Source organism: Neovison vison, unplaced genomic scaffold (genome assembly GCF_020171115.1).
Source record: "Neovison vison isolate M4711 unplaced genomic scaffold, ASM_NN_V1 Scaffold_083, whole genome shotgun sequence".
In the NCBI taxonomy this organism is placed as follows: Eukaryota; Metazoa; Chordata; class Mammalia; order Carnivora; family Mustelidae; genus Neogale; species Neogale vison.
Genome location: NW_025334887.1, coordinates 33,963 through 48,525, shown reverse-complemented (window position 1 = coordinate 48,525; position 14,563 = coordinate 33,963). Strand labels below are relative to the sequence as shown.

Genomic DNA, 14,563 nt, shown 5'->3' with positions numbered 1-14,563 from the left:
AGAGCTCTGTATTAAATTGATTAGAAATCTGATATTGCATAAAATTCAAATTATGATGTCATCAAGCACTCTGAAGTCTCTGATTGCACACTAAGGTGGCAGAATTTGAATGGAAAACAAAGTATCTTATAAAATAAGTGCTACTAATGACAGACTTCTTCCCCCAACAGGAAGTGGGGTGACATGGGAGTGGGGGGGGCAGGGAGTGGAGGAAGAGATAATTCGCTCTACTATGAACAGAATGAAATTAAGTTGAGGTAGTTTATTCTACCAGCCAAACTTTACTTATAACATAATTTGTCTAAAACTCTTGCTAGTAAACGGCACTGAGAAAATTCTGCTATAAAGACTAGATTCTTATGCAGGTGCGCGTTCTAAAACAAGTTTTCAATCTTAAACAGTAGTAAACAAGACTTTGTGTGCTTTCGGACAGATTGAAGTTTTTGATCCCTATATATTTTGTCTGGACAGTTTTTGTAGTCACAGCAGACCTTTATGATGTGTCTGACTTATGTCTTTCTTCTAGAAAATCTCCTACTCTGCTTAATAACCTCGTGTTTATAAAACGGTTCTGATTATTTGCAGGGAGGAACAGCACTGCATGAATCCTTCACAAACTCCAGGAGAACTACCCCAGAAATTATGGCATGATGGATCTGAATTAATACAGAAGTTAGCAACTTCTCTTAAATTCACATGAGGGCTGCAACCTGACTCATGGATTTACTGAACCTTTAGATGACCAAGATAGAATGTCGTAAACGAGAAATTTTATCTTAGTTTCAATTCATGATAATATAGTTTAAAAAAGAGTCTTCGGACACAGCACTAGTAGTAAATGGACACTAACTGGTATACAGTCCAATCTAACATTTTAGGCACAAACCTTGATCGGTCAGGCAGGGTTAGGCATGACATTTCCTTCCAAGTGCAGTAGGAAAACAATCTTGGTATGTTTGGATATGTTGATTTGCATATACGGATTTTCGTTTGTTTACCAAAGCCAGGTACTCGAACACAGCAGTCACTCAGATATGAGTTCCCTTCAGGGAAAATGCACCTTAGGATTCTAAATTCAATATTTTACATGATACCGATTCCCACTTCCCTTCTCCCTTTGACAGTGCCTAGCCTCCGTCTGTCTGCAGACACATCTAAGTGGAGGACGGGATTCCTCCAAGGGAGCTTTCTCCACAGTTACGGGTTCTCCCCATCGAGAGCGGAACCTTAGGCTTCTAAGCATTACAGTAAAACCACCAGAGTTACCATACAAAGCCCGGCACACAGAGCAAGTTTCGGCTGCCACCTCTGTTCCCCTCGCAGAAAGCTGTGTCACGGTGCGCTTGGTTGGGAGCTTTGCCTCTGCTCCGGCCCCCTCTTCAAGGTGAATGGACACGGATACGGAACAAGCCTTGCTGGAGCTGCAGGCGGAAAAGCTTGCAATTTGCAATGCGTAAGGCTGCGCACCCGGTGCGGCGAAGGTCGGACGGAAGGAGTGGCTTCGTGTGGTGCCAGGTCCCTGTGCTTCTTTTAAACTCACGCACGTAGTCGTAATTGGTACCTAGACCGCGAGAAGCAGCAGAGGTGACAAATGTGCCGTGGAGTCACTGGGAAACACATCCAGCAACATCACCACGAGGGTCTTACCTGTATCGAGGTCTCCGATAACGTAAATACTGGCTCCTATGGGCACAGCTCCGTACACAAAAGAGGAGCTGGCGGGGATGCACAAGTTCTGGTCGTTAAGATAGATCCATCTGCAAGCGAACACACGGGCAAAACCAAGGACGTCAAGAGGATAACCGCAAGGTCTAGGAAGCTGACACAACTCGGTGAGCCAACAGGACTAGGCACCGTGCCAGTTCAGCTCAACCCAGGTAACTGCTGAGTTCCTTCCTGCCACTCTGGATACTAGTCTGGCCTGTGCTAGAATGTCACCTGCACTGAAACATAAAGAGCAAGCACTTTTCAACCTGCTTCTTTTGCTCAGCACCATGTTCCTGGGATTCATCTACACAGTTGCTTGCATCGTTAATCTGTTTCTTTTTAAGTGGTATTCCATGATACGGAGAGACTAGAATTTGTTTATCTGCGCACCTGCCCGTGTTCATCTGGGGAACTGCCAGTGTCTGGTTATGGTGAATAAAGCTGTTGTGGGCACCGGAGAGCGAATCGTCTTGGTGGATATCATGTCACGGAAGTGACTGGTTATATGGTTTAACATATATTCCACCGGATGATAAAATGCTGCACTGTTTTCCAAAGGGCTGTGCCATTCTGCCTTCCGATCAGCAGCATCTGGGAATTCCAACCGCTTGGCATCACCTCCTGCTCTCACTCCTGACGGTGTTTCTGACTGTGGCCGTGTTAGTGGTGCGGGCTGAGAAGACGGAGGCCGGCTGACTCCGTGTGCGCTCACTGGCCACTGCATCTGTCTTCCTTTGTGAAACGTCTGCTCAAAGAGTTGCTCATTTTTTAAATTGGGGTTTTGTCTTCCCACTGAACTGTAAGATTCTTTGTCTTTTTATGCAAGTCCTTTGTTAGATACATATATCGTGAATATTTTCCTCAGCTTATCGATTATCTTTTCATTTTCTTAATGGAGCCTTCCAAAGAACAGTTTTTAATTTTGACAAGTTCCATTTTTTGTTGCTGTTGTTTCGTTTTTTAAACAGTTCTTGCTTTCTGTGTCCTTCTAGGAAATCCCTGCCTATCCCAAGGTTGCAAAGGTTTTCCTCCCTATACTTTTTACTGGAGATTTCATAGTTGCGGCTTTTATGTTCAGGTCTTACAATGCATTTCAAGTTGCATTTTGGGTATGGTGTGAGGCAGAAGCTCACTGGTCCTCCACACAGATATCTAATCGCTCCAGCATCATTTGCTGAAGAGATGTTTCTTCCCTCACTAAATTGCCTTGGCACTTCTGCTGAAAATCAATTTAATAAGCACAAAAAGGATCCAGGGCTCCACAAAGAGGTGGCCGATTCCCCCGCTGAGAGAGAACACAAGAGAGGTGTCTGAAGCATCTTATGCTGCCAGACAGGAAGTGCTTACAGAAGGGCGGTGTGTCCAAGGGACACGGAGCTAATAGGAAGGTGTTCCCAATGGCCAGAGTCGGAACAACAAAGCAACAAAATAAATAATGAGAGTACTGGATTTAAAACACACAGAATAAAATAAATATTCCTGAGTCTATACTGATACGACTAAATAACTTAATACATCAAAAAAAAAAAAAAAAAAAAAAAAAAACAAACAGGGAGAAGGGACAGGTCTTCTCTTTACAGAATTCCAGTTAACAAATGCAGACAGAATGAGGGAAACAGACCAGCATCAGGAAACCACCATAGTTATAGTGACCGCAGCGTGGGTCCACTGACAGGTGCTTTTAGTGGTCAAAGTTTGAGAAGAAATGGTGCATATTCTCAATGATATCTTCCAGGATTTTTGTAAAGTAAAAGGAAAGAACGGCAACGTTATAGTGGTGAAACCCAAGAGACCCCACCTTAACAAGGTAATCAACGTCAGTGTCACCAGTACTAAGACATGGAGACAGCACGTCCTCCTCAACGGCGTGCATCACCTCGGTGGTGTTCCTGCCAAAAATGCCTAACCTCAGCTTGATCATGAGAAATCATCAGACAAATCCAAATAAAGAGCTACATACACCCATTATCTTCAAGAATATCATGGTCATGAAAGGTAGGGAAAGACCAAGGGAACATCACAGGTTAAAAAAGACTAAAGAGGGGTGCCTGGGTGGTTCAGTGGGTTAAGCCTCTGCCTTCGGCTCAGGTCATGATCTCAAGGTCCTGGGATAGAGCCCCTCATCAGGCTCTCTGCTCAGCAAAGATCTGCTTCCCCCTCCTTCACCTCCTCCGCTTGCCTCTCTGCCTACTTGTGATCTCTCTCTCTGTCAAATAAAGAAAGAAATAAAATCTTTAAAAAGAAAAAAAAAAGAGTAAAGAAACACAACACAGTGTGTTGTGGGATCCCGCATGGCATCTCAGAGCAAAGGGAAAAGAAAGCTGAGTGGACGAGCTGGTGTAATTGGAGTAAAGACTAGGGGCACTTGGGTGGCTCAGTCGTTAAGTGTCTGCCTTTGGCTCAGGTCATGATCCCAGAGTCCTGGGATCGAGCCCCGCATCAGGGAGTCTGCTTCTCCCTCTCCCCTCTGCTGTGTTCTCTCTCTCACTGGGTCTCTCTCTGTCAAATAAATAAATCTTTAAAAAATAAAAAGACTATAGTTTACTTATCAATACCGTACCAACATAAATACCTTGGTTTTGACGTCGGCACTATGGTTACATAAGACGTTAACACAAAGAAAAGCTCGGTGAATGGCTTAATGGGGACTTTATTTTTGCAACTTTTAAGTGTAGAAGTGTAAAATTAAAAGTGTAAAATTATTCCAAAATTAAAGTGGTTTTTGTTTAAAAAAACAACCTTAGGGGCGCCTGGGTGGCTCAGTAGGGTTAAGCCGCTGCCTTCGGCTCAGGTCATGATCTCAGGGTCCTGGGATCGAGGCCCGCATCAGGCTCTCTGCTCAGCGGGGAGCCTGTTTCCCCCCCCCTCTCTCTGCCTGCCTCTCCGTCTACTTGTGATTTCTCTCTGTCAAATAAATAAATAAATAAAATCTTTAAAAAAAAAAACAAACAACCTTAACAACCGTAGATTCTGCTTTGTAATAATGTTCACTTAAGGTGACTGGACCAATTTCCTTTTAACAGCTAACAACACAGCTGGGGTATAGCAGCCGTCTCAGACTCTGGAATGTATCTAAATCCTCCAGAACTACCAGTGTCCAGGTCTACACTCGTTATTGAAGCAGATAGCATGTGGGCATTATTCCTGTATCTCTAACTCTGCCATCAAGTGTCCAAGAAGCCAGCGGCTTAGACCTGAATCATCTGGCTGTTAAATACAAATGTGAAACTCTCTTATTAAGCACAGCACTTTGATTTCAAAGAACTCTTGCCAGATTGTTATAAAGTAGCAACTTCCATATTTTGAATTCTAAGAAACATGGAAGCAAAATGATTCGAGATCACATAACAACTCAGAACACAGCTAAGGTACAGCTTCCGTATTTGAAACACCTTTACTCAACTTCTGATTCACATTCCGTCTGAATGTTGACCGGTATCCAGCAGTTTGCTGGAGCTGGGCATACAGTTTGGCCGCTGGTGTCAAAATGACTCTAAGAAATAGGGGAAGGGAAACATTCCAGAACTATCATTGAAAAGTGAAAATAGGGACTTGAAGAGGCCTTTGAAAGAAAATGTTTGAAAATATCAAACTATAACTGGCTTATTCACATTTTATGTCTTCAGGGCTAAACACAAATATCTAAACCTTGACATTTAAATTCTTCCCAGGTTCTGAATCAAACAAAGCTGATCAGAGTGTCCCCAGGCCTTGTCTGCTGCTGAACCCTACACCCAGGCCCAACCCCTGTGCAGAGGCACACACCTCTTCTAGGCAAATCCATGATGGGGCCATGCGTATGCTCACGAGGGTTACTGCCACTTCTAAATGAGCATCTACAACTAGACTGTTTACTGAAAGGCGTATCAGAATACAACAATATTTTGGCATAATTTTGTAGAGTTGAGAATCTCACATTATTCTTCCCCGGAATAATTAAACAAAGCTCAAGAAATCAGGCTATGTAGATGATCTACCAAATTTGTTCCAAAGCAGATCAATGACTCAGAGTTCCTGAGTTCCAGAAAAACAATCCTAGATGATCTATTTCATATGACGCTGAAGCTTTGAATGAACTGAAACTAACACAAAAAACTGAATGGCAGCATGTCTTAGGTGCAGTTTTTTGTTTTGTTTTGTTTTGTTTTTAAACAGGTATAAAAGGCCTATGGTTTTGCCTTCTTTCTCTGCCATCTATCACCTCGTTGACCTTGGACAATTTAGCTAACCATCATCTGTGAAGTGGGGAGACCAAACACCACCACTAACATTCAAGGACTTGCAGGGATGGAAGGAAGCGGCCAGTGTAAATTACATCACATAGCACCCAGCACCTAGTGGACGTCACTAAGTGGCAGTCGCTTTTGTAATGGAGGAAGCAATAGTATGCTTTTAGTTACAATGTTTTCAAACACAGACTTCTCAGGACTTGAGGCTACCAGGATGTGTCCTCTGGTCACTTAGAATTAGCAAGGAAGGAGACTTTAGACTAAAGCCTGGCTTGGAGCAGCGAGTTTCAGCAAGAGCAGTGTAGGAGGGAAAGACAGGCAAGGAGAGATGGCAGAGGGCGGGGGACAATCAGCTGGAGAGGAGAAGTAAAGACAGAGGGAGCTTTGCTGAGGTTTCTGTTTCCGGGGGGAGAAAGAAGCCCTTCCTTAACGAGCCAACTGCCCTGCGAGGAACTCTGGATAAGAGTTCCAGCTACAAACTCTGGGTGAGATACAAAAGACAAGTGCCCGAGGCCTCTGGAGACTGAGCAAAAGCAGGCAGATTTGAGAAAGAAAGGAAAACTAGAACCAGCAACCCAGGAGGAGGAGTTTCTGGATCTTTGGTAGCTTTGGCCAAAGGCGGCATGACGCTGGCAGCTCCAGGGGGCAGAGACCCCATGAGAAGACCTGCCATCTTTGTAGCCGCTAGAATCAGAGCAGCCAGAATCTCCAGAGCGTATGGAAGTCTCAGAAAGACGAGAGGTAGAGAAGGATACCCAATTTTACATGCATGTGCTTGTCCCAAGTCTTGGACTGACTCCGGAACCATGAGTGCTTGTAACTGAGGCTGGCTTACAGAACCGGAGACAGGCTAGAGCTGCCGTGTGCTGCAGGCCTGACAGCCTACCAGGAGCCGAGCCAGGGGCACGGCCTGCTAGAACTCTCAGTGCAACACTCTGGAGCATGGGAAGAGACTTCAGGTCCCCGACAACACGCCATTCACAATGTTCGGGTGCAACCCCGAATTACTCAACAAAACAAAAGCCAGAAAAATGAGAACCGATTCTCGAGGTAACAAACCATGCACAGACGCCAGCTCCAAGATAACTGAACGCCGGGAGATCCATCAGGTGGGGACCTGAATGTGGCCACTACAACTATGTTCAAAAAAGAAAGGGAAACATGCTTATGATGAAAAGATGAAGGTTTCAGTAAAGAAATGAAGAGATCTAAAATTCTACCTGAAGAAGCTGGCAAACAGAGGGCAGAATAAACCCAAAGAAGGTAAAAGAAGGAAATAATATAGACAAGAGCAGAAACCAATGAAACAGAAAACACAATGGAGAAAATGAACCGCCTTGAAAAGATAAATGCAGTGGTGGGCTTTGCCAGTAGAGGGCGCTGGAGGGACTACGAGGCTCAGCAGCACAAAGGGCTTCTTTGCCAGGGTTGATGTCGCTTTTCTCCTTCCCAAGAGCTGCTGTCTGCAGTGTGCAGGGGACCCAGAGGGGCCTGCCCTCAGCAAGGTCTTCTGCCACCCAACAGGCAGCGTCCTGAACCCAGTCGCCACACCATACCCTTGCAGGGCAGGGAGGTCTCTTCCCAGTTTGCCCCTTCTTAGGGTACTGCCCTCAGCCCTAAAGGTAGTAGTAGCTGCACTTCCTACAGTAGCTGTTTCTGCACTCACTGTTAACCACCTCTTCCTAGTAAATAATTATGTGAATTCCATTTTTTCTGTTCAGATTACCGGTGACTGGGCCGTGACTGAAACAGATGTGGTCAGGAGCAGGTTCAGCTCCCCATGACTTGCAAAGGTGTCTGTAATACTTGGAGCACTCCTAACCGTCAATCCAAACACCACAATGTCAATGGAGTAGACCGACATGATGCTTTCACGGGACACCAAGGTGATCAAGATCTCCCTGGACTAACATATGGAAACAGCAGAAGTGATACAGCCCTGAAGCCAGACAGTGCAGGGGGCCTGTTGGCCCTGATGGGCAAAAGCAAACCGCTTCTGATGGCCCCTGCAAACTTGGTACGAAGAAAAAGCACCAGGGGTCAAAAGCTGCGGACCAAGGCCAGAGTCTGTGTTGCATAAAGATACAATATTTGCGGAAAGACACTACATCTGGGACTAAATCTGTGATCAGTGTAACCACTGAATTAGGTTTATGAAAGCACATGGACATTTTCCAAAATCCATCTGACTTTTCTACTTTTTCTAAATGACTTAAGTGGGGATATGAAAGGTAGCTCCATTCCTGCATTTTTCAAGTTCTTGATGGTAGCACTAATTTCTATAAATTCCTCAAGGATGTAGAACTGCTTTTGGTTTTCTGTCTTGGTAGGAAAGTTACAGAGACTTCCAAGCAGCCTCTCCTACCATAATGCCCCCCCACCCCCAACAGGTCAGAGAATCAACATGGGGATTCTGCCCATTGTCAAGCATGTCTGCTCAATTACACATTCAGGGACCACAAGATGAAACTGGCAGGTCCTGATTTCAGCAGTCACCATGACTATTCTAGAGAAACAAAAGCGGGGCATCCAGGCTGAGCATGTGTATGGAGGCAGTCAGACACAGGACGGATTAAGAAAGGAGCCGGAGTGCAGGACATGGAGGGAAGAGACTAGGAAAGACTGAACATTTCTCTTAACCTCAGACAATGGAGGACCCCAGCAGCGGGCTACGTACTGTTATCTTTGTTTGGTGAGCAAAGGGGAAATACCAAGAATTACCAGAAGGAGAACGAAATGACCAAAGTCAGATTAATCTTTCAAAAACACAAACAGACCAAATCTAGGAAAACTAGTTAGAAGGCTAATGCCACTGCACACACAAGGAAGTGAACACGGGAGGGCAGGAGCAGAGAAACGAGGGTGAGTGATCTGGGAAATATTCCAGAGTCTACAAAAGAAGACAAGACTTGGCCACCGGTAAGATGTGAAGGATGAGAGAGAAGCAGGATAAGCCTCACTGAGTACGGAGAACTGCGAGCGTGCTGGTATTAGAAGAGCAGGGACACCGGGAATGGAAACAGAGCGGCCCGTCATTCTGGATAATATTATTAAGTTGTTACTATGACGTGATAGAATTTATGGCAATTTCTTTGCTTTCCTTCAAACAGTTTTGCTTTTCATTAGAAACACAGAAAATAAGGTATGGCATTTTTCCAGGAAAGTTTTAACCTAAAAATAGGGAACAAAGGCAGGAAAGACAAGAGATTACTTAAAAACAATAAATGGTCTCCAATCTAATACAGATTGGTCCTCTGGCAACAGTTTCCACAATACGCAAATGTAACATACTTGGAAACATCTGCTCTTTTGAAAAACAAACTACTGCTATATGTTATTTTCTTCCTATAGATTTTTACAGGAAAGCCTGTATTTTTAATGCAATGTAGAGTGGTGGCTGAAAAGGGGGCCTCTGGGCCAGAGTGCCCAAGTTCAAATTCTAGCTCTGCTACTTGCTACCTGTGTGTCTCTGAACACATTATTTCACCTCACTGTGTTTTGTTTTAAAAGAGGACTAAAAAGAGCACATAGGGACTGAGAGGGTTATTTTGAAGACTGAATGGGTTACAAATGAGTTAACACAAGGCACTTAGAGTTATGTATGCCTCTAGAGTCACTCAAACAAGTAAGAACCCTCTAAGATATATTGACGAAAGAAACGAAGCTTTCCTCATTCTATTATTTAAAAACTAACGTGGGTGGGCATCTGGTTGGCTCCGTTGGTAGAACATGAGACTCGTGATCTCAGGGCTGCGAGAGCTTACCTTAAAAAAGTAACACTGGACAGCTCAGAAACAAGGAGACTACTGATCCATGAATTTATTTGGAAGTGCTTTTAAATATCAAGGAAGGAGGCATATTCTTATGTCTAATACTTATGAACTGAAAGCAAGTACTACACCTACGTTTAAAGCTTATTAACTATTAATATAAAACAACCTGACAGAAACAGAAAAGTTCTAGCAATTGATAGCAGATCAAGGGCAAACTGAGAAACTCTGCAGCCAGATTTAAGTCCTATCAACAGACAGGGACAGGGACGGGTGAGACATACGTGGCCTTGGTTGCCCCAGCAAACAAGGGGCAGCCTCTAGCTCACGCTGCCCAAGCAGTAACTCATTATGAAGACGGCACAGGTCCGTATTTTATCGGAGACCAAACACATTGACCACTGCTTATAAATGAAGTTGAGCAGACAGTCTCGAGAGTCACTTGGGCAGGAATTAACAAGCTACTTTGCACCTTGGACGGTCACCGCCGCAATAATCTACGAAGAGAAATGGACAAAAGTCTGAAATGTTGCCCTACTCCCACCACAGCAGACATTCTCTAAACTGTTCTCATACTTTGTCTAATAAATTTTCCTAAGGGGGTCTACCCCTGTAATTGAGAGAAAGGCTATGCAAATATCCTCACTTTGAAATACATTAAAAGTTAGGTAACATTTGTATGTATCTCTAAAGTCTCAGTAGCTGCTCATTGTTTGTTCTAATCTAAAATAGTATGAAATTAAACGTTGCCTTATGGCACCCCCTTCTGGTAACAGGACTGAAATACTATAACAAGATGAATTTTCACACGACCATTTCCCTCTATGATTTAGATAGTGCAGTTTAGTGGTTACCATAATAAAATGTGTGGGAGGAGAGAAGGGAAGGAGGTTGGTAGAAGCGTGCCTAGTCTACCAGACCAGTACAGCAACGTGAAACAGATGTTTCGAGACTCTGTGACACCACACTTCATTCACCGACTCAACCGTCCATTGGGCATCTAACACAGGCCAGCTATGATGCTGAAGTTAAGATCCATGGACAGCTGAGCCCAACCTTGCCCTCAAGAATCTTATGGTTAGGGCGCCTAGGTGTCTCAGTTGGTTGAGTCTGCCTTCAGTTCAGTTCATGAGCACAGGGTCCTGGGATGGAGTTCTGTGTCAAGCTCCCTGCTTAGCGGGAAGTCTGCTTCTCCCTCTGGCCCTCCCCCCTGCGCATGATCTCTCACGATCTCTCTCTCTCTCAAATAAATAAATAAAATCTTACAAAAAAAAAAAAAAAAAAGAATCTCATGGTTAACAATTACAATGCAAGAGACATGACCTGAATGTTATGGGATCACAGATGGAGGAGCCTAAACCAGACTGGGAGGTATGAGGAGACTTTTTTTAGGCAGTGATAATTACGTACAGTTTTGGAAGAGACTGTATTAACTGGATAAATATTAAAAGGGGATTTTAGGTAAAAGGAACAGTATAAAGCACAGAGCTGAGATAATCAATAACATGTTTTGGGGAGAAAATTTTGCTTACTGTAACTCAACTGAAGCGTCTGTGTTGACTACAGCAGAAAGAATAGAGAAAGGCCATATCACAGAAGGCCACATTCTAGGTTAAGGAGTTTAAATTTTCTCCTAAAAGCCATAGGGAGCTAATGAATGATTTTAAACAACCAAACAATCAAGGTCTGATATAGATTTCAGAAACACCATTCTACGGTTTTAAGCTACGAATACTTCTGAAGTCTCGGATAAAATCTCTAGTAAGCACTAGGCATATGTCCCAAATAAACAAGATAATTCAGTCAAGTAGCTTGAAAACTAAACAAAACAAATTGAAGACATGACTCTGAAGGCAGAAAGGAAAAGTTCCACAAGTTATGCGAAACCGTTCAAACTCACCGTTTAAACTCGTCATGGTAGAATTCAGACTTGCAAGTGACCATCTCATTCGACCCCTGCATGTCCTCACGACTTCTGACACCCCCAAACACGTACAGCTCCATGGCCACGCCACAGGCCACAGCTCCAAATCTGAAAGGCCACACACAGCGTATCAGCTACTGGATTTACAACTCATGGCCCAACTCCCTAGCTCCTCTTCTGCTTGTTTTAACTCTGCAGTGTTCAGGGTTCCATGAATATGTGGGTATTCCTTTTCCAGAAATGGATTTTTCATGCTCGCTTCGGCAGCACATATACAGAAATGGATTTTTCATGTACTTTTATAGAAACCAAATGCCAAGACAAGTGAAAGGTTCATTTGAAAGAAACAGGGCACCTACATGGTCCATGCCCGCATTCTCGTACCTTCTCTCCTTCAGCGGACAGATAGCAGTCCACTGCTGGGTCCTTGGGTCGTAACATTCCACAGATTCAAAGAGCTTTCCATACGACCCTCCACCCATGGCATAGATTTTCTTTTTCATAGCTGCATAGCAGCCGATCTGGAAGGAGAAAGCGAGAGGTGGGGAGGCAACACTTACTACTCACGTTAGACAAGTACCCACTTTAGTCTAGAGAGCACCACAGGGTGTCTGGGAAAGGATTTGATTTCTAATAGTAAAACTATGGTATTTTCCAATACTAGGAAGACAGGATTTTAAAAGCAAGTGGAAGAGGCTGTACACATAGTGTTTGTTAACTCCATCTGATGTGACTGTGCTCAGTGAGATACGTAAATGACCCGAATTTTTAAAGGAGCTTTCCAGTCTCCATTCTTCCACAACTCTTTGAAGATTCCAAGATTGAGATTCTGTCGAGCAACATGTCATTCAATTCCTGCTCCAAATGAGTTAAGCATAGAGAGTGGGAGCACAGCACCCAAGGTGTAAATACTCACAAGACTGGAAGCTTCAGTGTGAAGAAGAGCCCTTCCCTCCCAGCCCAGAAAACGGAAATAAGGCAGCCCGTGCTCTAAACGGCTAATGGAAGCCATGTTTTCGCTCTACTCTGGATGCAGTGGCCGTGCTTACCTGCAGGCTGTCCCTCCTCAGGCCTGCCTGATCATTAAGACAAGAGGGTTGGCAGACCTGGCTGCTTCCTAGGTTAGCGTGCTCACAAAGCGTGTGTCAAGCACAGGAGGGGGCACAGCGGTGCATCGCAGAGCCCCCGTCAGGGCGAGCTCTCACATGCTCTCCATCTCCTGTCCGGGTGTAGGGCTGATGGCAATGAAGGCAGGCCACCGAAAGTGACAGAAGTCTGTGACCTTCCCTCTTCCAACACTATCGACTGTAGTGAAAGGTGGATGTGGGAAAGGAAGAAAGGCTAACTTTAAGACCCAATCTGTAATCACAAGATATGGTTCTCACCTTTCTAACCATGGTCAGGTCAGGTTGCTTCGTCCAGGTTTTAGAATAAATGTCGTAACACTCCATGGAAATTAGCTCTTTCTCCCCATCCTCTCCTCCTAAAATGTACAGCATTCCGTCTATCTCCACAATACCAAAATTATGTCGTGGCTGAAAAGACATCAAAGACCTCTTTATATAAAAAGCCAAACACCAGACTGAAAGCAGATATCCACACATTTAATAAAAACTACAGATACCATCACATTCCAGACTTTCAGCAAAGAGGTGTGATGCTCAAAACCATCTCTCTCAGACATGTACGATTTTCTGAGCAGCTCACCTTTCTGTCATGAGAGACAGAACCCAATCTAGGAGTTATTCAAAACAAGGGAATTACATGCATGATAAATTCACTGGTGGAGTCACCATTTTGTACTCACCATCACTCACAACAAGAACTATTACCTTCTGGTTCAATAAAACTGTGTTTAGCAATGGGCTAAAGTGCTTCCAAGTTGCTGTGTGAAAGACAAGGAAGAACCCCAGCAAGAGCTCTGCCTTAGAGGCTGGGAAAGGCACGGGGAAGCCGGGCTCCTGCTACAGCCAACTAGAATGACAGAAGCCTGAGGGGACATTTGTCAACAAATACTTGCTTAGCGTTCTGCTGTCCCCTCTGTGCCCACTGCTGCTCTAGTACTAAAGACGGAGCCCTCAGCAACCAGACAAAATCCCCAGCCATCAAGGAGTTTGTGTGAACAACTAAAAAATATCCAGTATTTGAGAAGGTATCACGTGATACGAAGAGAAAGTAAATGGGCGGAGACAGAAGAGCTGAGGGGAAGGAGGGAAGGCCTCCCTGAGAAGTGCCACATGGACAAACACCAATGGAAGCAGAGAACAAGCCACAAGGGTATCTGGCAAAGGTTCCAAAGCAAGAGTGTGTGTAGGTTTGAGGAAACACGAGGAGGTCTGATGGACCAAAGGAAGACACCAAGAGAGGAGCTGGGATGGTGGGCACTAGGGCAGTGAGCACAGGATGTGGCAGGGTCACCGTTTCTCTCCTTACATACACACAGATGCAAATAAATGAAAGTGCTAAAGGGAAGACAGACACTCTACCGAACAAATGAAAAAGAACATTTTACCTCATTCATTGGTGGCAATGCCGTCCACGTGTTCGCATCTGGATCGTATTTTTCTCCTGAACTCAGGGTCTGCTTATTTTCATCTTGGCCTCCAAATACGAACAAGAATCCCTCTGTAAAAATCAAATCAGACACACGAGAAAGTTGAAACTTCAGTCTTCAATTCCCATCTCCTGCTGAGTATAAATGGCACAGCTGTAGAGACAGTATCTGGAGGTAACTTCTCTAATGACAACAGTGGATTTGAGGTTTTCATCACAATTCATTCGATCCTTGGTGAGAGAGGCTAATTCACATCTGTGGCTCACTTTGGCCATTTCACCTCACTCAGCATCTGAGTGGATTCCCACTACCCTATAGGGTGCAGCCCAGACTGGCACCACCTACACACACACCAAGCAGCTCTGTCTAACCTCATCCC

General features: G+C 44.4%; 1 protein-coding gene across 1 annotated transcript in view; it reads right to left on the bottom strand.

The window, feature by feature from the left end:
* Positions 1–1,085: 1,085 nt before the first annotated feature.
* Positions 1,086–14,563, bottom strand: part of LOC122898002 (gigaxonin) — a 47,258-nt gene continuing 33,780 nt past the window's right edge. The window contains exons 6-11 of the mRNA XM_044236184.1: positions 14,143–14,255; positions 13,016–13,165; positions 12,015–12,151; positions 11,607–11,738; positions 1,648–1,757; positions 1,086–1,561 (exon numbers count right to left, since the gene is read on the bottom strand). Of these exons, the coding sequence (XP_044092119.1) occupies positions 1,380–1,561; positions 1,648–1,757; positions 11,607–11,738; positions 12,015–12,151; positions 13,016–13,165; positions 14,143–14,255 (824 nt within the window). The 3' untranslated portion in view covers positions 1,086–1,379. The remainder of the gene's footprint in view (positions 1,562–1,647; positions 1,758–11,606; positions 11,739–12,014; positions 12,152–13,015; positions 13,166–14,142; positions 14,256–14,563) is intronic.